This window comes from Pocillopora damicornis, chromosome 7, assembly GCF_964200805.1.
Source record: "Pocillopora damicornis chromosome 7, jaPocDami1.2, whole genome shotgun sequence".
NCBI classification, from domain to species: Eukaryota; Metazoa; Cnidaria; class Anthozoa; order Scleractinia; family Pocilloporidae; genus Pocillopora; species Pocillopora damicornis.
Genome location: NC_142676.1, coordinates 10,042,501 through 10,062,808, shown reverse-complemented (window position 1 = coordinate 10,062,808; position 20,308 = coordinate 10,042,501). Strand labels below are relative to the sequence as shown.

General features: G+C 38.3%; 3 protein-coding genes and 2 long non-coding RNA genes across 6 annotated transcripts in view; 2 read left to right on the top strand and 3 right to left on the bottom strand.

The window, feature by feature from the left end:
* LOC113685195 (uncharacterized) overlaps window positions 1-20,308 on the top strand; it is a 298,180-nt gene that overhangs the window by 141,236 nt on the left and 136,636 nt on the right. The gene's annotated exons all lie outside the window — the stretch shown is intronic.
* LOC113685192 (angiopoietin-related protein 7-like) lies at window positions 514-5,103 on the bottom strand. Of its 2 annotated transcripts, XM_089213332.1 has the most exons (4): window positions 4,699-5,103; window positions 4,475-4,582; window positions 2,254-2,634; window positions 514-1,964 (listed from the first exon to the last, which is right to left on the bottom strand). In XM_089213332.1, the coding sequence occupies exons 1-4, from the start codon at window positions 4,784-4,786 to the stop codon at window positions 1,705-1,707; spliced, it is 837 nt and encodes a 278-aa protein (XP_089069458.1). In that variant the 5' UTR covers window positions 4,787-5,103; the 3' UTR covers window positions 514-1,704. The 2 variants fall into 2 exon arrangements, with proteins under 2 accessions (XP_089069458.1, XP_089069459.1); XM_089213333.1 differs by lacking the exon at window positions 4,475-4,582 and having other exon boundaries at window positions 4,699-5,067.
* LOC149042474 (techylectin-5B-like) overlaps window positions 8,518-20,308 on the bottom strand; it is a 24,237-nt gene continuing 12,446 nt past the window's right edge. Inside the window, exons 3-5 of the mRNA XM_089213330.1 lie at window positions 9,972-9,979; window positions 9,391-9,763; window positions 8,518-9,134 (exon numbers count right to left, since the gene is read on the bottom strand). Of these exons, the coding sequence (XP_089069456.1) occupies window positions 8,875-9,134; window positions 9,391-9,763; window positions 9,972-9,979 (641 nt within the window). The 3' untranslated portion in view covers window positions 8,518-8,874. The remainder of the gene's footprint in view (window positions 9,135-9,390; window positions 9,764-9,971; window positions 9,980-20,308) is intronic.
* Window positions 13,367-15,927, top strand: LOC149042476 (uncharacterized). The gene is made up of 2 exons (XR_016188706.1): window positions 13,367-14,029; window positions 14,255-15,927. It is a non-coding gene; the product is annotated as an uncharacterized LOC149042476 (long non-coding RNA).
* LOC149042475 (uncharacterized) overlaps window positions 20,257-20,308 on the bottom strand; it is a 2,764-nt gene continuing 2,712 nt past the window's right edge. Inside the window, exon 2 of the long non-coding RNA XR_016188136.1 lies at window positions 20,257-20,308. This exon is cut by the window's right edge and continues 1,921 nt beyond it. This is a non-coding gene — a long non-coding RNA (uncharacterized LOC149042475).

The following is a 20,308-nucleotide window of genomic DNA, read 5'->3' as shown; positions in this document are numbered from 1 at the left end:
AGTGTCCATATTCTCCATACTATTCTCTTTACATTTCCTAAGATGCTGACAGGGAGAATTTGTTTAACAATCACGAGCTTCTTCAGTTGGTGATCATTTCTTTTATTTTGGACCTTGATGAATGATTCAGAGCTGATGTTGTAAGGAGAACTTGGATGCTGGTCACTTTTAGGGGTTGAAGGGTTAAGTGCTGGTGGAGTATTATTGTTTACTTTGTTCGGCTGTGTTGTATATTAACTTGTCTTACTATATTTTCTTTGATTCAAGGTTTAATCTCGTACCCAAATCTTGCCGTGTAACTGGAACTACAACCGCTTGGCCGTGAAAGGTCACCGAACGAGACTAATCAAAGTTTAGGCACCTCTTCCCCCATTAAAGCTTCCTGGATTCGCCCCTATGAAAACGCTATGGTAATAGCTACTGCTAATGCCGATTGAATGCACGATGCAGTTTCGAAACGATACTATCATCACCGCACCACCCTCGCCCCATAAAAAAAGATTGAATCACAAAGAAACTTTCAATCACGTTTAATTTCCCATTTAAATCGAAAGTTCAATGTTTATCATTTGAACTAAGCAAAGCTAAAACATATCTATTCCCTGACTTACTGTATAGACACATAGCTTTAGATGTGAAATTAGATGCACTGACACTAAACAGTAGGGTTTTGTCTGCGTACATCGACTCACGCTTTTGATCAACTCCTACAAAAGGAAACCAACTGTAAGTAGATAGAGTTTGTTTTGCAACTCGTAGACTTTAGTTCCCTTGTCACTGCACTAAAATGTACCCGAAGGCTTTGACGCTTTTTTTCATTTACTCCTTCTCCTTCACGTAGCCTTTCAGACTGAACAGTGTACATGATATCTCTACTCGAGCATAAAATATAACCACGCTGGATCTCAAAAATACAATATATACTTATAACACCAAAGAAAGCTCGAGCCTGACTGAGTATTGTAAGTAAACGGGCCGAAAATAAAAAAGTTTTTCGGCAAGAAACTTTGCGCGGAAGAAAGGCGAAAGCTCTGGATTTTTTCCTGACAAATCTCGCCATAGTCTCGCTTAAACTTGACCTTGAATGGGACCAAGTAACAAGCCTCATGAAAGCGATGACTTACTTCTGATTCTCTGCTAAACACGAAATGCAATCAGGTCAGCATGAGTCCAATGAGAAGCAACAGAGATAGACATCTAAGATTTGTACCAGAGCTCAAACATGTATTTTCCGGCCTCGCCGGATGTCGCTTCATGGGCTGCCAGTTGTGGGTGCGTTTGCGACGATGGAGAGATTTTACTGCGTTGCAGGTTCTTCTATCGCTCAAACAGAGAAACTAATGAATCATTTTAAAAAATTCCAAACATAATTGAACATTAACGTGCACTCACAGAACAAATTATCAAAAGAAGGCGCGATCGATGAATTGCAAACATCAGGAGAGATGCGGTAAAAAATGGCGACATCAAGGATCTGCATGTGTGTTCTATTCACTTTCATTAAATTATAAGTTAACAAATACATGAGTTTCGCTCGGTTCTTACTAATGATTAATTGGAAGACAGACGCATAGACACAATCGCCATTAAAAAAATTTGCCTTGGAAGGCTGAGAATGATTCGAAGCCTATGACTTGTCAATAATGTTACTTACCCGAAATTACTTTTAAATTCCATCTCTCTTAGTAAGCTAGCAGGTATGCTCTAAAAATCCAGTGGTCTGATTTTCATTTCAGCCCTCTTCACAGAACGGTGGTATCCTTTCCAGTGATACCAGAAAGCTCCAAAAGTGGCTGAGTCCTTTCCATGACGATAGGCATCGTTCGGGTTTAAGAAAGAACAGTCAGCAGACCAGATGCCTCTTTTAAGAATCTCAGCACAGGTAATTATGCGGCTGTTATAGTGCCAATTATTGGTTGAAAAGGGAAAGCCATGATGTTGAGTAAAGGAGTCGCCAGCTGTTCCTGGAGTAAAGAAAAACTCAAAATTAGCTCTTGCGAGATGTTCCCAGAGACGTCATGCAATCCATGCAACATTACCAAAGACACAAATCACCGTTACCCTCGGTCGACAAAACTGAGTTACAGTTTTAAAAAGTAAATACTAATTCCTAGTCTTCATGGACAATGCCTATGAAGTTGGCCACACTGCACTTGATACAAATGAACAAAAAACTTTTAGGCCGTTCTCGAAACCAGTAAATGGTACTAGTTAAATTAAAGCAATTACTTTCATTCGCTTCAAACAATTTACCTGAATATTTCCCAACGCTCAACTGATACTTCTCACTTTCAGCCGCTACTACAAACATGTCGTATTCGGCGTAAGCAGTGTTGCCGTAAATATCTTCCAGATCGACTCGAAGCTTGCTCGGGGATTTTGCCAAGCGGTTTATCTTTTCCATTCCGAACCAAAACTCGCCATTAAGGTTACCAAAGCCATTCCTGTAGTTAGACCAGTTGCGGTCGAAATCTGAAGAGCCGTCTAGCCTCCTTTGGACCACTGTCCATCCCCCGCCGGCGTTTTTTTGGTCACAAAACACTTCAAAGTCAGGTACAGCACCATCCGGGTTGATATTATAAACACCGCTGGTTATTTCACCAGATTTATAAAGCTCGGCACAGTTCTTACGCGCTGATAAAAATGAATGAATAAAAAAATAATGATGATAATAATAATAATAATAATAATAATTATTATTATTATTATTATTATTATTATTATGATGATGATGATAACTTTGATAACAATACCTGAATTGCGAGTTTTGTCTTTTTAATCTCGGGCCCAGGAAATTGAGCATTGTTTAAAAAGTATTATATTGTTAATTTAACGTTAAGTGCTCCTGTGGAATTTTCGGGTATACATAGGAAATTGTATGGACTCGAGTGGATTTCCTGATTTATGGGCATAATTGATGTTTAGAAAGCTTTCAAATTTGCATGAGCCGTGGGCGAGTGCAAATTGAAAACTCTCGAAACATCACTCGTGCCCATAAATCACGAAAAACACGAGCAACTTGACACGATGTTTTGCCTATCATATACTCAACAGTTATTCCATCACACTAGTTTGCACTCCTTACGCCTTTGCTCACAAGTTTTATTTAAAGCGATCAAAAATGTAATGTTACCTCATGTCAAATCAAGCGTGAAGTTTTTGAAAGTTTCTCAGAAAAATATATGCTTACATTCATGAACTGAAAAGTGAAATTACAATGTTTGAAGCAGCAGGAACGATCTTCAGAAAATGTTTTGATCCCAATCGGTTGCAGTCAATAGCATTCTGATCTACCTACTTTGGTAAACTGTGTATTGCCCTTGAATCACGTTAAATGTGACTTGACAGCTGTGAAATTATGGTCGTATGTGTTCTCCTGTTCACATGTCGAAGACGTTGCAGGAAAAGACCACATTTCTGGTACACCTGGGAAAATTGCTAGAAGCTGCTGGCTATGGAGGCATGCTAACAGCTGTTGTTCGCTATCGTTACCTTCATCGTAATCGTAAAGAGAGTTTCCGCTTGCGTGCCTAGTCACCTAGGTTATCGACTGCTTTTCGACGCTTGCTGTCCTGAGCTTCTTCGCAAAAATCTTCCTTGAGGTGTGTTTCGTCAATTTCTTCTTGTTTTTTAAAGAGGTGTGTTCTTTAAAAACACTCTTCATCATACAATCGATGGTGTTTTCGCTGAGCCGCTGCTTCTTGTACCTAACATTTTTTGGGGGGTTTTCAATTATGGCGAGGTGAAAAAGATCTTTATCTCGCAGCTCTTGAGGATGTCTACGAATATATTGCTCCAGAAACTCACGGGAAATTTTTAGCAGAACACGACATTTTGTCCAAATGTTTGTGCTAGTATTCTTCAAATTTTGTTTTTTTTTCTCTCTCATTCGCCCATGTTTCCCAGACATTCAACCAGTCTGTGCTGATTTCAAGGTATTTTTGTTTTTCGCATTTTCTTTAAGTTACTCGACTATGTTTTGGTTTGGCGGCAAATCTGCAATTCAAATCTGATCAATGATTTACATAATAGTGCTTATTACATGTGTGGAAGGTCGATCCTAAATTTTCTAAGATTTTTGCTTCTTCCGTCTGCGGTTTCATATTTTCGGAGAGCTTTGCATGGGCTCCGACATGAATTTGATGGAAATGCGACCTAGACCATATCTACAACTTTACGCCGGGGTCACGCAAAGCGCATCACAGTGTTACTCCGGCTTCATTCTCGAGTAGCTACTCGGGATATTATTACCGAAGATAATGTCTGCGAACAAATACTCAAATATATTTTCGCTTCAAATCGAATGGAACTAGACTCTATCAAATAAAAATACATTCTACAAGATTAAAATGCATAGCTACGCATTGCTACGTGTTACCACGAATTTGAACGTCTTCATTCAAATTGAACTTTTATGCGATGCTTGCTGTAGTGGAACACCTGACGCTATAATTTATAACTTTACATTACCTACCTAACAGTCTTTTTAGCAATGTAGTCTCGAACTCTTTGATAGCCTCCTTGATGAATGTTTTGGAGCCTTGATCAAGCATTTTTTCCATAGTTCCATAGGAATTACATTCTATTAAATGAAAATACATTCTACATGATTAAACTGCATAGCTACGTTTACCACGAGTTTGGTGCTTGTTGTAGAGAAACATCTGACACTATAATTTTTAACTTTACATTACCTACCTAACAGTCTTCTAAGCACGTTAGTCTCGGACTCTTTGATAGCCTCCTTGATGAAAGCTTTGGAGCCTTGTTCCCTTTTATCAAGCATTTTCTCCACAGTTGTTTCAAAGCGGGCTTCTAGGGATTGGATGGCGTGATATTGGTACAGAGCCGCCCCAACAACAACCACAGCCGCGATAGTTTTGTTAAAAGGCCATTCACTTGCAATACAGTCGTTCACTAATCTCCTTAAGAATCCAAATATCTGACCATTAGTATTTTGGTTTATCACAACACTTTCTTAAGTATCGGTCATTGTTCAAAGCTAAAGCATACAGAAAACTATCGCAAATGTAACGCACAGCGGTAAAAAATGGAAGACGTTGCGTGACGAACATATGTCGAAGAGGACCTGTTGGGAGTTACTACATCACAGGTAACGAGTGGGGGAAGAAAAGACCGAAATACGAGTGGTCAGCGGGGAAACAACTTTAATAACTCATATAGGGACATATCAGTTGTAGTTGCAGAAAACAATAGTGTTGTAAAGCCGAAATGTTAACAGTATACTTCGCTAAATAAAATTTTAAGCAATTTTTTAAAAGTGTTGATGGTACATATATCTTTCACTGCTGTATTAAACAATGGAGGCATCGGAAAAGGCATCGGTGGCATTCGGAAAAGCACCAAGCAGAATTGTATTTACGTTTTGTAACTTGCAAAAAACAATCGTGTTGTAAAGCCAAAATGTTACCAGGTAATACTTCGCTATTTAAAAAGTTAGGCAATTTTCCAAACGCTTTGACTGGAACAATATTTTTACTGCTATATTAACCAACGGAGGCATCGGTGACACCGGGAAAGGCATCAACAAGAATGACATTTACGATATGTAACTTGTTATATAACGAAAAAAAGTATTTTGACTTGTTTAAGGCGTTAATCACAGCTGGTTTGCTTTTCACGTATATATTTTGCAATCTCGACTTTCGATTGCGGAAAAATGAAAAGCTAAGCAACTCTAAAAAAATTTCGTTCTAAATTTTTATATTTTTAGAGTCATTAATAAGTTTGTATCCACAGCCTTTTGATAAGAAATTTAAAATTTCCATAAGCTGTAGTTCTTTTAGTGTTTATTATATATATTCAATCGCCTCATTTCAGGTGAAAAAGGCATGTAGGAAAACACTGAGCTTCGAGAAACAGCCAAGTTAAGGCTAATGTGTTTACCATGCTTAACATTTATAATCAGGGCCACTTATTTAAGAGACCTTTTTTCAAAAGATCCAGACGTTAAAATAATTCTGTTTTCCGTTCGAGGTGTTTTTTCCTATTAAATTTAAAAAATGAACTCGGGATTAAAACTTAACTTTCGAACCGAACGGCAGGTGGAATGTTGTGTTGGTGTCTCTGTCCCCTCCACGTCTCTGCGAAAGGTATATCCAGACAACCTGCATGGAAAAATTGACCACAGCTATCGCAACAAATTAAAAAAAGTCTTTAAAACTAAACTGGTGAACAGCACTCTGCGAACAGCAGTTTTAAAATTTCTTTATTCTCCGATGCGTTTCGTCTATCTGTCGTAGACCTCTTCGGGGAGTTTTACAATTTAACACTAAACACCTGTATTTATAAGCCATAGTTAGCAGCTATACAAGGGCCAATGACTACAAAGGCTTGGCCGGACCTACGAATAGGAACAGGTGAAGTTGCGAAAAATTTGAAAATTTTTTGGGGCAAGGACCACGGTTTTGGTTTTCTTTTTTGGTCACGCACGTCACGCAGCAAGTTACAAAACGTAAACATAATTCTTCTTAGTGCTTTTCCGGATGCCACCGATGCCTTGTCCGATGCCTCCATTGTTTAACACAGCAGTAAAAGATATATGTGCCATCAACACTTTTGAAAAATTGCTTAACATTTTATATAGCGAAGTATATTGTTAACATTTCGGCTTTGCAACACTATTGGTTTCTGCAGCTATAACTGATGTCTCTATATGAAGTATTAAATCTATTTCGCCGCTGACCACTCGTATTTCGGTCTTTTCTTCTTCCCCCACTCGTCGCCCGTGATGTAGTAACTCCCACCTGTTGAGTGCGGTGGCCTACGGTGGCCCATACGGTAGCCCAAAACTGTCACGGCGAAAAAAAAAAGTCAAAATTTACTCCCCGCAAAACAAAGAAAACGAGTTGGTCAGCGGTTGTTACTTTCATCTGAAATGGTATGTCGTGTAATAGTAACACACTGTTCGTTCGAAAAACATGTAATTTGTGATAATCGGTATTGACATAAATTAATATTTTGCCGACACGGAACAGAGAACTGGGTGCGAGCGTAGTACGCGAAGGCTCATGGGTAGTATGTTTGTAATAAGAGATCGTTGAGAAACTTGTGGCATTCTACGGTCAGCCTTGCCACTAGCACTTTCCCATAAGGTTTATTTTTATTGTGTAATTAGCCTGATATGATTTGCTTTCTTCGTTCTCTTCATTGTTTATAGATCGACCTTAAAACCCCAAAGGTGGCGCCACTGCAGTTGGTCGGGGGCTACATGGTCCCTATTTTCCTAACATGAGGTTTTTGGGGTTTACGTGTCCGGCTTTGGCGCATGTAGGACTTTACCTGATGTATCTCTTATCCACTTTGTTGTAAATTCATTGTCACAATTAAAATATATATTGGGCCTGGCTGACCAACGAGCCCATGCCTCAACTTTTGAGTGTGTTCGGTTGTGTAGTGAAGGCAAAATCGCCATTTTTCAAGCTCAGGATGTTTTGCTCCGCGTGTGGTTCGGTAGTAGATGAAGATGCAAACTTTTGTAAAAGCTGTGGTAGAGGTAAGTTTCTTAATTTCAAGCGTTTGTATTTGCATTTCTTTTAGTTCCAAATATCGATAGGCGTGAAAGGACACTGCTACAAATTAGCTGATTAGCACTTGTCTGGAATAAGATTGTGCATGTAGCCTGTGTGTAACAAGAAAACATTCATAATATATAGGCCTTGACGAAATAAGGATTTTTCAACAGGTGGAAAATACTGTACACCTGCAAACAGTCAGAGAGCACGAGGTTAAAGGCCAAAACATTCCTGATTATTTCCAAAATCATTTATGTTGAGTGTTATTGGTGTTAAACAGACTCAAGGAAATAACACTGTTTAAAGTAAAGTTTCCTCTGAATATTAGAGGTGTAAGCTATATTATTTTGCTTCATTGTTTTTTTTTTTAGGGAATTTTGTGGTTGATTGTCATATTTAGAGTACGAGTAGTAGTTAAATCATTTGTTTAGGTGTTATTTTATTTTCGATACGAAATGTAGTGATCGATTTTGTCCCCAATCTCACGCCATAACAGAAAAAAGCTTTTGAACACCAGTAAACTCTGAGCACTTCGGAGTAAGTGATAATTTAAAGAAATCTTCGGATTGTTTTCAAGTTCAAGGACTGTAAATTACAATTTTACGAAAAAAGGAGGTTGTTCTCTTATTTCATTGTGAATCCTTGCACGCCTGCCAGTCGCTGGCGCCGCTTGTTGAAACTAAAACGAATAAATATAAACTCTTTTAAGATTATCATTGGCTTCTTTTTCACCCCACCACTACTCTTAGCAATAAAGGTCGCCATTTCGTTTGTTTACCGTTACATGACCTACAATGCAAATAAGAACCGCTGACCAACCGCTGACCAACTCGTTTTCTTTGTTTTGCTGTGGGTTAATTTTGTTTTGCCGTGAGTTAATTTTGTTTTGCCGTGAGTTAATTTTGTTTTGCCGTGACATTTGTGAGCCACCGTAGGATGCAACTGTAGAAAAAAATACCAATGCCCCCTAGACAACAACTGCCACACCACCAGTGTAATCTACAAAGCCAACGTGACCACAGACAAAGACGACACAGGAAAGAACTACATCGGACTAACTGAAGGAACATTCAACAACGATATACGCAACATAAACTATCATTCCGCAACAGAAAATACGTCAGCCGCACCGAACTAGCAAAACACATTTGGAAACTCGAGGAAAACGATGAAAACTACAAATAAGCTGGTCTATCATCTCTTCAGCAAGCGCTTACAAAGATATTTCCAAACGATTCATTATGCTGAAAAAATTCCCATTACACCGGCATCATGCTCAATGCTCCGACAATAGCATTATGTCCAAAATTATGCCGGCATAATGCATCTAACCCTAGCTTTAAAACTCCACTGGTCTGATTTTCATCTCCGCTCTCCTCACAGAGTAGTAGTGACCTTTCCAGGTAAGCCAGTTTACTCCATCAGCATATAAGTGCTTCCCATGATGATAATAACCATTGAGGTTTGAGGAATGACAGTTCCGGTACCACCAGGCTCCTTTATATTTCTTAGCACAGTTACCTTCATAGCTGTCATTGTCCTGATCTTTGGTTGTAAAGGGACAGTCATGATGATAAGTAAATGAGTCACCAGCAGTTCCTGTAATAAAGTAAACTTCTGAAATTAGCCCTGGCCTAAAAGGTAAAGACAAAAATTCCCGTCACCCTCAGTCGTGAAAACTAAGTTACAGCTTTGGGAGGTCATAAGACACTTATTCCGAGTCGTCTCCGAAAATGCCGAAGGAGTTACTTTGGTGAATGACCAACAAACTTCTAAGTCTTTCCCAAAAACGCTCTACCGTCAGCAAAATAGACCTGATCAAGAGAATTACTTTCATTTGCTTCAAACAATTTACCTGAATATGTCTTAACGCTCAACTGGTACTTCTTACTTTCGTTTGCCACTGAAAACATGTCGTGATCGGCGTAAGCAGCGTTATCGTGAAAATCTTCCAAATCGACACGAAGTTTGCTCTGGGTTTTCGTAAGGCGGTGAATTTTTTCTAGTCCGAGCCAAAACTCGCCTCCAAGGTTACCAAAGCCATTCTTGTAGTCAGACCACTTGCGGTAGAAATCCACAGTGCCATCCAGCCTCCTTTGGACCACTATCCATCCACCACCGGCAGTTTCTTGGTCACAATACACTTCAAAGTCAGGTCCAGCACCATCTGGGTTGATTTTATAAACACCACTGATTGTTTTGCCGAATTTGAACAGCTCGGCACAGTTCTTAATCTTAATAATCCGGTGCACTGTCGCTAGCTGTGGGTGCTCTTATTTTGATGTGTGAGCCGTCGATGGCACCCACAACTTTCGGTAGATTGGTAAGGTCAGCAAACAATGCAATCGACGAATTTACCTCATGGAGTTTCAAGAAATGTGTTCTCCTGTTTACATGTCGAAGACGTTGCAAGGAAAGACCACATTTCTGGTACACCTTGGAAACTGCTAGAAGCTGCTAGCTATAGAGGCAGCTGATAGTTGCTTTTCGCTGTCGTTACCTTTGTCGTAATCATAAAGAGATTTTTCATTTGCGTACCCAGTCACCTAGATTTTACTTTTCAACGCTCTTCATCATATTGTCGATGCTGTTATGTTATGTTATGTACCCAACATTTATTTTTAGGTTTTCGATTATGGTGAGGTAAAAATGACTTTTGTCCCGCAGCTCTTGAGGATGTCTATGAAGATATTGGTTAAGTAACTCAACGGAACATCCCTGACCGCCAGTAGCGAGCATTTTTGGCAGAATAATACATTTTGTCAAGTTGTTCGCAATCGTATTCTTCAAATTTTGCCAGATACTCAATCAGTCTGTGTTGCTTTCAAGGGTCTTTTTTTCGCATTTTCTTCAAGTTGCTCGACTATGTTTCAGTTTGGCGTGAAATCTGTAACTTATGTCTGATCAATGATTTACATAATGGTGCTTATTATATTTGTGGCAGTGTGGTCCTGATAATGTTCTGAGAATTTTGGGTCTTCCGTATCCAGTTTCAAATTTTTTAAGAGTTTTTCATGGGTTCCAGCATGTATTTGACGGAAGTGTGACCTAAACTATATCTACAACTTTCAGCCGGGTTACGTAAAGCACATCATAGTTTCCCTACAGCTTCATTCTTGGAAATATGTTCGCTACTCGGAAGATGGTGTCTCCGAACCAATACCCAAAGATATTTTTACTTCCGATCGAATGGAATCAGATTCTATCAAACAAAATACATTCTACATGATTACAATGCATAGTTACGCATAGCTACGTTTACCACCAATTTGAACGCCTTCGTAAAATACAAAGTAAAATACAAGTCCTTCTTTATATACATTCAAATCAGTAAAAAGTGCAAGTCAGACTTCAATAATAACAGCTCTAAAGTTTACTTGTATTCTTCTCTGAGTCAGCTATCAACAAAATTGTTTTATACTTTGTAGGTCTGGTATAAAATGTTACTTGTAGTATGAAATGACAACCTTGTATCTTCGTTCTCGACACCCCTTTCCAAGCTCGGGAACGCTTTGGAAAGTGCATAACCATTTGTTCAGGAAACAGAGAAAACTCCATTTGGCGCTTATCTTTGAATGAATCCTTTAATCCAAGCCAACAGAATACAAACTCTCTTGACCAAGCTTGTTTGGTAAAGATGACTGGATATTAGCCTTGTTCTTTTTTTACTTTTTTATGGACCGAGACTTCGTCTCGGTCCATAAAAACGCAAAAAAACAACAACAAAAAAAAGAACTCGGCCAATGTCTAGCCATTTTGACCTCACGCTTGGTAAATAACGGATATGAATATATTTTATTCAGACCCATACAAATCTGGCAAGGGAAGACAGTACAGAAAATGCACTTCCGAGCCCGGAATTTGTCTAACTAATAAGTCGGTGAACTTTCTTTTCCTTGTAATTCGGTTCATGAATTGTTAACTTCAGCACTGGTCACACAAGTATATCGTCAAAATTTGTTACACTTAAGAGTCTGAGCCAGTGATATAAAGAGAGCTATTGCGTTCTCATTCCTTTGCGTCCGTCAATTTGATGCCAAAAGCACATCAGTATAAGGATTTGTAGCCAATGCTTCTCAACCTACGTCTTTAGCGAATAAAAAGACGCTGATTAAAATCAGCGAGCCCGCAATATGCCTTGAATATTGGTCAGAGAATTCTTTAGCGCGACAGCTGTCACTTTAACATCTCAATGTTAGCGCAGCTAAACGACTGCATAGGAAGCTTATTACATTTAGGACCGAACGTTATTACATTTAAGGCTTTATAACATTTAGGACCAAATGTTATTACATTTCGGACTTTATTACATTTAGGACAGTTATTACATTTAGGACTTCAACAGACGCTGCGTGCCGATTACTAACTTAGTTTTGACTCTGGCACGATGCATGTTAGAGTGCGCCACGAATAAAAGTCTACTGTGGAACCAAAACGCTGTCACTGATACCCAAAGACATTTTGGCTTCAAATCGAATGAAATTAGATTATATCAAATAAAAATACATTCTACATGATTGGAATGCATAGCTACGCATAGTTACGTTTACCACGAATTTGAACGTCTTCGTTCAAATTGAACTCATTGTGATGCTCACTGTAGTAGAACACTTGATGCTATAATTTATAACTTTACATTACCTCCTATAGCTAGCAGTCTTTTAAGCACATTAGTCTCCGACTTTTTGATAGCCTCGTTGATGAATGCTCTGGAGCCTTGTTCCCTTTTATCGAGCATTTTTTCCACAGTTGTTTCAAAGTAGGCTTCTAAGGAATTGATAGCGTGATGGTGGTACAGAGCCGCTCCTACAACAACCACTGCCGCGATGGTTTTGTAAAAAGACCATTCACTTGCAATACATCTGTTCACTAATCTCCTTAAGAATCCAAATCTCTGACCTGTAGGAATCTGGTTTATCTCGACTCTTTCTTGAGTATCGGTCATCGTTCAATGCGAAACGTAAAGAAAACTACTGCAAATGTAACGCACAACAGCACAAGAAGGAAGTCGTTGCGTGACGAACATGTATCAAAGCGAGGCCGACTCTGAGACCTTAAGTCGCCTTAAGTCGCCTTAAGTCGCCTAAAGTCACCTTAAGTCGCCTTAAGTCGCCTTAAGTTTCCCTAGGTTGCTATTGATTATGCAATGTTATAAGGGTTCAACCCTTCCCAATTGACCCTGTCCACTCCACTCGTCCACTCCACTCCAATCATAAGGATCAGAGGAGGAGCCATGGTAGCTGAATGGTTGTGCACTGGATTCAACATTAAGCAGTCCAGTTTTGGTCTCTAGCGTTGGAGCATTGCATCTTGTCCTTGGGCAAGATACTGTAAGCTTCAAAGTGTCTCACCTATTCCAGATGTAAATATGGGTACAAGTTGGGGGGAGAGGTAACCCTGCATATGAATTATTGTGAGGACGGCAATGGCTTCCATATACATGGAAACCCCTTATGTACCAGGTAAATGTCAAATTCACTTACTGAAGTCATAATAAAATGATGGTAGCAATTATTGTCAATTATTTATGTTTCTGTATCTCATTCTTCTTTTCTCGACACTTCTTCCCACAAGTTTAACATAACTTGGCTGCAAATGAGATAATTTAAAAAATAATAAAAACATAGAAATAAACTTACAAGCTCTTGCATGTCGTTGTTGATCGCTAAAGTTGTGATTTCAGAACGGATGTCATTTACCCACGCGATGCAGCAGATTGCGGCTAATGGCAAAAGTTAGATGGTTCTCGAATTTCGATGCTGTTTATTAATTTATTAGCAGTTTCAGCTACAATTGACCTGGGACAATAGATCGCTTGAATCGTACGATGGCCCACAAGGGACTCGCTGCAAAGAAAAAGAAACGCTGCAAACAAAAAAGTGAATGCTGCAAACAAAAAAGTGAATGCTGCAAACAAAAAAGTGATCGCCCACAAGGGACTCGCTGCAAAGAAAAAGAAACGCTGCAAACAAAAAAGTGAACGCTGCAAACAAAAAAGTGAATGCTGCAAACAAAAAAGTGATTGCTGCAAACAAAAAAGTGATTGCTGCAAACAAAAAAGTGATTGCTGCAAACAAAAAAGAACAGATCATGCGTGCGCATTATGCCCGAGGGACTGGATAGAGTTTTGCTCGTCTCCAGAGCCTACGAGTATTTCCCTCCATTTTTCCAGCATGATCTCGACACCAAAATAACGATTATCGTTATTTCTAAATTGGCCCTGAAATAACGAATAGCATAATTTCGGTGCATGTTGAGACCTTCGGGCTCGAAGCTTGGGAACTTGTATCCAGGGAAAGATAAAATGGCGGCTTACGGCGGCGAAGGAAATCTCAATAGTTTAATATTTTAGCGTGAAAAGGCTTGGGTGTTGCGATCTGGTTCTCAAGTAAAAAAAATCACGGTCTGCAATGGCACTACCACCTTTTGAACAACAATAAAACATTGAAACGATGGTAAAAAGCAGCAAGTTTCGAAGTCTCAACGAAACATGGGTAAGCTGAGTTTCAGTCAAATATCATGACATTTGGGATGTAATTTCGATACCGAATAAATAGTTCTACATGGTTATACACGCATAGGATTCTGTTGTGTTCACGTGAAGGCCATTTCAGCCATTCCTGCCACTTGTAAGTGGTAGGAAATAAAATATATGCATACTTGTTTCGTATTTTAGCCCTGTGAAATCACAAATTTGATTTATTTCTTCTTTGTTTTAGGTGGTCATTACCCATTATTTTTGGAAGTCGATGCTGATGAGAAAGAAAAAATGTTTACGATTATTTCTTCTCTCGAACATTTTACTATTTAGGTACCAAATAATCTTGATACTGAAGATCATTGCATCCTATTATGAAAAAATTACCCTTGATTGCTTTGTCAACTGGAATGAATAATGTAATATACCTTGTGATTTGTGGGATTTTCACAAGTAAACTAGAAATACTTGAAGAGGGTAATGATGTACTTAATGCAGAGCATTTGGTACAAAGTCTGCTTTGCTGTAATCTACCTGAAGGTGCTTTTTATATGCTAGTAACACTTGCACAGCCCAGTCAAAATGTTTTTGAGTAGTAGACAAGATGGCTGTAGTAATTATAGGCAGCAGAGGCCAAACCTCATCCTGAAAAGCAGTCTGAAAAGTGTGAAGTTAGCGGAAGGTACTTCATTGTAGGCAGCCAAATTGTAAGCTGCCAGCCCATTTTGAGTGAGTAGTAAAACTCAAGATTGGCTATTTTAGCTAATTTTATTGAGAACCAAATTCCCAGCAACGGGCACATTTTTACTGGGCTATTTGTTATTTAACTACTTAGTAATATTCTTATTAAAATTTACTGCATTCCTTTCTAATAATTTGCTGCTGATTGTATGCTGTATATAGCTTATGATTTGTGTGATTTTCAAGAGTAAATTAGAAATACCTGAAGATGGTAATGATGTACTAGATAATGTACTTGATGCAAAGCAATTTTGGTACAAAGTGTGTGCCTTGTCCGTAGGTGATTTTGCATGCTAATAAGACTTGTAATTCAAATAATATACATCAGCTGGAGTGGGAATATTAAAAGAAAAATACAGAAAGAAACATTGATAAATAAAATAAATCAATAGAAATGACAAAAATCATGGTTTTATCTCCAAATTAAGCACTTAATCGAAGATCACTGCACTGCTCAGGTCCAGAAGGCTGAGAGGGTACTGTCTACTGTTAGTTTGATTTTTGTCATTTCTATTGATTTATTTTATTTATCAATGTTTCTTTGAATTATGATTCAATGATCTCTTTCAATAGTGCAGGTTCGCTCATGTAACCTAATCTCCCACATATGTATGTATGTATGTATGTATGTATGAGCTCAGTTGAAATGTTTTTGAGTGGAAGGCAAGCTGGTGATAGTAATGGGCAGCAGAGGCTGAACCTTGTCTTGAATGGAAGTGTGAAAAGTGTGAAGTTAGCGGCAGCTATATTGTGGCAGGCAGCCAAATTGTCGGCTGTGGCACATTTTTACTGGGCTGATTGTGTGTAGTATATATGTGCACTTCTTTTAGGGCATTAAACAGGTTAAAGTACTAAGACATCCTCTGTGATAACTTGATAATTCAAGATGTGAAAATTTTTAATAGTAAGGTAAAGCTTGATCATTCTTAAGAGTTTCCATTTGTTCTGGAAATTTGGGGGAGAGTCAGGGGAGCATTATTTATACATTAATAATTTACAGAAAAAGTAAAAAAAAAAGGACTAAGGTAAAATCCCAATTTGTTTTAAGAGTTGATTTTATTAAGCGAAAACCCTGGATATAGCTTGGGATTTGTGTGATTTTCACAAATTGTTAGGTTATCATGTAAACTTAATTTACAGGAACCTTGTTAATTTTCAGCTTCAAGAATAAAAGTATATAATCTTTAGTGCAGCCCTCTTTTCTCCCCGCCATTATTCTAATTTTTTTTATCAAGTTTCCTTTTTCTTGTGTTCAATTAATTTATTGACTTTACAGGTGAAATCGTAATATCTGCTAGCACAATTATCTCTGCTAAGAGTGTCTACCATCACTCTTGCCGGTCTCGAGCCCAAAACGCTGCAAACTAGCTGAAAGTACATGTATTTCGTAAAATTGCAATGAAATCTATCTAAAAACACCAAAATCCGGCAGAACGCACGAGTTTTTGCCAAATTTTACGCAAAAGTTGACAAAAGCGCTCAATTCGAACTGAAAAACACTTTTTTTTTTGCAAAAGTCAGCCTATTTTACATTCAAAAACACGATGTCTTTAACAAAATAGGGATACAATCCATGTGAAAACACTTATTCCAGCCAAAACGCAGTGTTCTCAGTAGAATTTGGGGAAAAAACGCGTAAAAACCGTCAGAAACACAACAAATTGGACTGATTTTACCCACTTTTTGTGTAAATAGCTGCCAAAACCCTCAAAACTAGCTGGAACTACATGTTTTTCACAAGATCGCCATAAAATCTTGAAACGTTGCTTTAGAGACCTTTATGCCTCCAAAACGAGTTTTTTATTTTAAAAAAAATGTAATGAACAAAGATGTTAAAGGGGAAAAAGCTGTGAGAAAGGAGAAGTTTAGTGTTGCTGTTTGATATGCCGCCCAGATATATCAATTTATTAATTTAACGCCTTTAGCCGTGGGTAGAAGTTTTTCTCTAGACTAAGAGGATCTTCCCTATGTTGACGAACCTCAATAATTCGTTGATTTTACTGTTTTTACACAGATTTGATTTTAACCATATTCGCCAAAATAACTGCCAAAACACGGCAAACCAGTATCTTAGCCAAGAGCGATACTGGCCATTTCACACATCCTTATTAGATATGAAATTTATTGAAGATTGTCATTCTAGCACATGTTGGCTAGTTTCCACAGCTTTCTTGATTTTCATGGGAAAGTGGAATTGGTTGGTACCATGACCAATCTCCTCGACTTTCCCATGATTTTCATAGGATGTCAGCATCGACCCATACTTCGAACCTCAGTTGTTTTTTTTTTTACATTGGCGCGAGTTTCACAACTTCCTTGTGGTTTGGCATTGACTCAGAGTTGGGCTTATTTTTATAGCTAATCCATCGGCGACTTTCTCATGATTTTCTTGGGTTCTCAACAGTGACAGGCACTTTGGAACCATAATTTTATAAATATGTCAACACTGGCAAATACTGCTAAAATCTACACTCTACTAAACTCCATGTACCACAATATCCACACAACTGCGTGTGCCTACTTGACAATCCTAACCCTAACCCTAAAACTATCCAGTAAACGAAGTATTGTATTGCTGGTTTGAGAGACTAAACTGGCTCAAATGATCCAGCTGCTTAAAAATCTAAGCACAGAGTAAGTTTAAAAGATTCAATTTTGTAAGGTTTCGAAACAGTTCCAAAATTAACATGCACATAGCTCAGTGTAAAACATCGAAGCTTCTAGGACTTCTTATGATTCCTACGAACGTACACACCTAATGCACGTCAATTTGCCTTTGTTGTCCTCGAACGATCACGTCTTCATGGTAACATGGTGTAAGAACTGTACAGCACTTTATATATATATATGTTTTACTTGACGGTAAAAGTTTGAATCCGTACAAGGAAACGTAACGGAAACAGGCGACGATAATATTCCGTTGACAGAAATGCAACGGAAACGTGTCGTCATATTTCCGTTCAGGAATCATACCGGAAACATAACAGGTCCAAGGAAGAAGTGAATGACGTGGAAACATAGAGTTTCATTTTTCCGAATTACGGAATCGTGCCATTTCGTCCTGTGTTCACTCTAACTCTGTGCTATCCTAAACCTAACCCAAACCCCAAACCAATCCTAAGCTATGGTAAAGGGTTTAAGTCAGGGTTGAGGATAGGGTTAGGGCAGGAGCCCATTACCTGGTTAGGGTTAGAGTTTGGGTTGCTTCGGGTCAGAGGGGTTTAGTGTTACAATCAGGGTTAGGGCTAGGGTAAAATTATGCTTAGGGTTAGCGGGGTTTAGTGTTAGAATTAGGGTTAAGGCTAGGGTGAGGCTATGCTTAGGGTTGGCGTTAATATTTTTCTACAAGCATTCAATTGCAGGGTTTTTGGTATTGTGTTTGTAAATTTCAGTAACTACCTGAAAGTTTACTGAAAAACAAACGATAGGCCGACTGGTACACTTACAGGATAGATAGAGAAGGTTTGGGTTAGGGTTAGGTTTAGGGTTAGGGTTAGGTCTAGGTTAAGGGCTATAGGTTAGGGTTTAGGGTTTAGGGTTAGGTTTTAGGGTTATGGTGTGGGGCTAGGGTTTGGGATTAGGGTTAGGGTTGGGGTTTGGGCTTTGTGTTAGGGTTAGAGGGTCTGCGGTTGAGGTTAGGGCTAGGGTGAAGGTTTTGGGTTAAGGTTTGGGGGTAGGGTTAGTGTTTAGGGTAAGAGTGTAAGCCTCTTCAAAAATATTTTTAAGAAGATTTTGTCACCTTTTACACTTAAATAACCACTTGAAGAATTTTGACCAGTTGGATTATTTGAAGCGGTTGGATTAATTTTGATTGGTGTTTAATAACTTTTAGTAGTTGGATGATTATTTTTACCAGTTGAACCACTGTAATATGCTGGATCTTTTTAACTAATGTTACCATCCTTACCAGGTTGATTACTTGAAGTATTTGAACCAATTTCACTGGTTACACATGCATTATCCAGTTAGACCATTTCAACTGGTTGGATCATTTAAACCAGTTTGTCCATTTTAGATATTGGCATCATTTTAACAAGTTGGATCATGTTAACCAGTTGCACCATTTTACTAAGTGAGATCGTTTCTTCCAATTGGACCATGTCACGTAATTAAAATCTTTTCACCGTTTAGACCATTTTATCTTGTTTTGGCTGGTTGGACCATGTTAATCAGTTGTATCATTTTGACTGGAGTGAAAAGTTCCGTTCTTTACCCTAGCCCTAACCCTAACCCTAACCCGGGGCTAGGGTTAGGGTTAGGATAGCTCGCACCAAGAGTTAGAGTTAGGGCTTGGGTAGGGTGGGATTATGATTAGGCTGAGGGTTACAATTTTTTCTGAAAACATCCAATTTTTTTTTTGGTATTGTGTTTGGCTCTAAACTTTAACAACTACTTGAAAGTTTGCTTGAAATCAAAATATACCATTTTTTGCCAAAATAACTGCCAAAATGCGCAATTCGGGCCTTTTTATCAATTTACACTGGGTTTAAGCTTGGTTTTTGTGTTTTCCCACAGACTCTTGCACTATTTTGCTGAGAACATTGTGTTTTAGCTTTTTTGCAGCGTTTTTAAAACTGAAATAAGCTTATTTTTGCAAAAAAAAACAAACGTGTTTTTCAGTCGAATTGAGTGTTTTTGTCAACTTTAGCGAAAAATTTTTCAAAAATCGTACATTTCTGCCGTATTTTGGAGTTTTTAAACGGATTTCGTCGCGATCTTGTGAAAAACATGTAGTTTCAAGCTAGCTTTCAGTGTTTTGGCAGTTATCTTGGCAAAAAATGGGTAAGTCAGCGCAATTTTTTTTTTGGTTTTTAAGGGTTTTTTGCCCAAATTTTACTGAGAACACTGTGTGTTAGCTTGTCTCCATTGCTTTTTCGCAGATTCTATCGCTGTTTTGCTGAAAACATAACGTTTAAGCTTGTTTGCATCGTTTTTGGTCGTGAAATAAGCTAATTTTTGCAAAAGGAACAAAAACGTGTTTTTCAGCCCAAATTGACATAAAGGATACAGAACATTTGCTTATTGCCTTTTTTTTGTCCTTAGTCATGAAGTTGATTTTGGCATTTCAAACAAAAACTCTGCTAGAGCATTAATTGAATGACATATCATGCACTTACTTTGAAGCAAGAACACTTTTTTTTTAATTCAGAAAAATACCTTTTTATTTTTTTTTAAGGACTGCTGGATATAACCTGTACAACCAAGATGAATTTACATTCATTATTTGTCATAACTTACACTAAATTAGAAATTCAAGTATGAAATGAGGGTACTAGCCCTTTAATAGTGTTCAAAATTTCCATATGCAGGGGTACTTGTGGCTACTGGAGAAGAATCAGTCTTTAACCCTTCCCCCCCCCCCTCTAAGGGAGATAATAAGTACAGATATCCTCTTCCCTTGGGGCAACTAGCTTAAAAGTGAGTGATCTCAGGGGCCCTCCAAAAAAGTTTTCTACAGCAATAACTAAGCTCTACAGAAGCACACTATGCAGACAAAAGGTGTAAGAGAATCAATGAATTCTTTAATTCTTGGTCCCTCCCAGGCCAACCTATT

Coding starts and splice junctions, on each gene's coding strand:
- LOC113685192 (XM_089213332.1), bottom strand. CDS start 4,786: ATGCTTGATAAAAGGGAACAAGGCTCCAAAGCTTTCATCAAGGAGGCT. Junction 2,635..4,474: donor ATTGCTAAAAAGACTGTTAG/GTAGGTAATGTA, acceptor CATTTTTATCAG/CGCGTAAGAACTGTGCCGAG. Junction 1,965..2,253: donor GAGCGTTGGGAAATATTCAG/GTAAATTGTTTG, acceptor TCTTTACTCCAG/GAACAGCTGGCGACTCCTTT.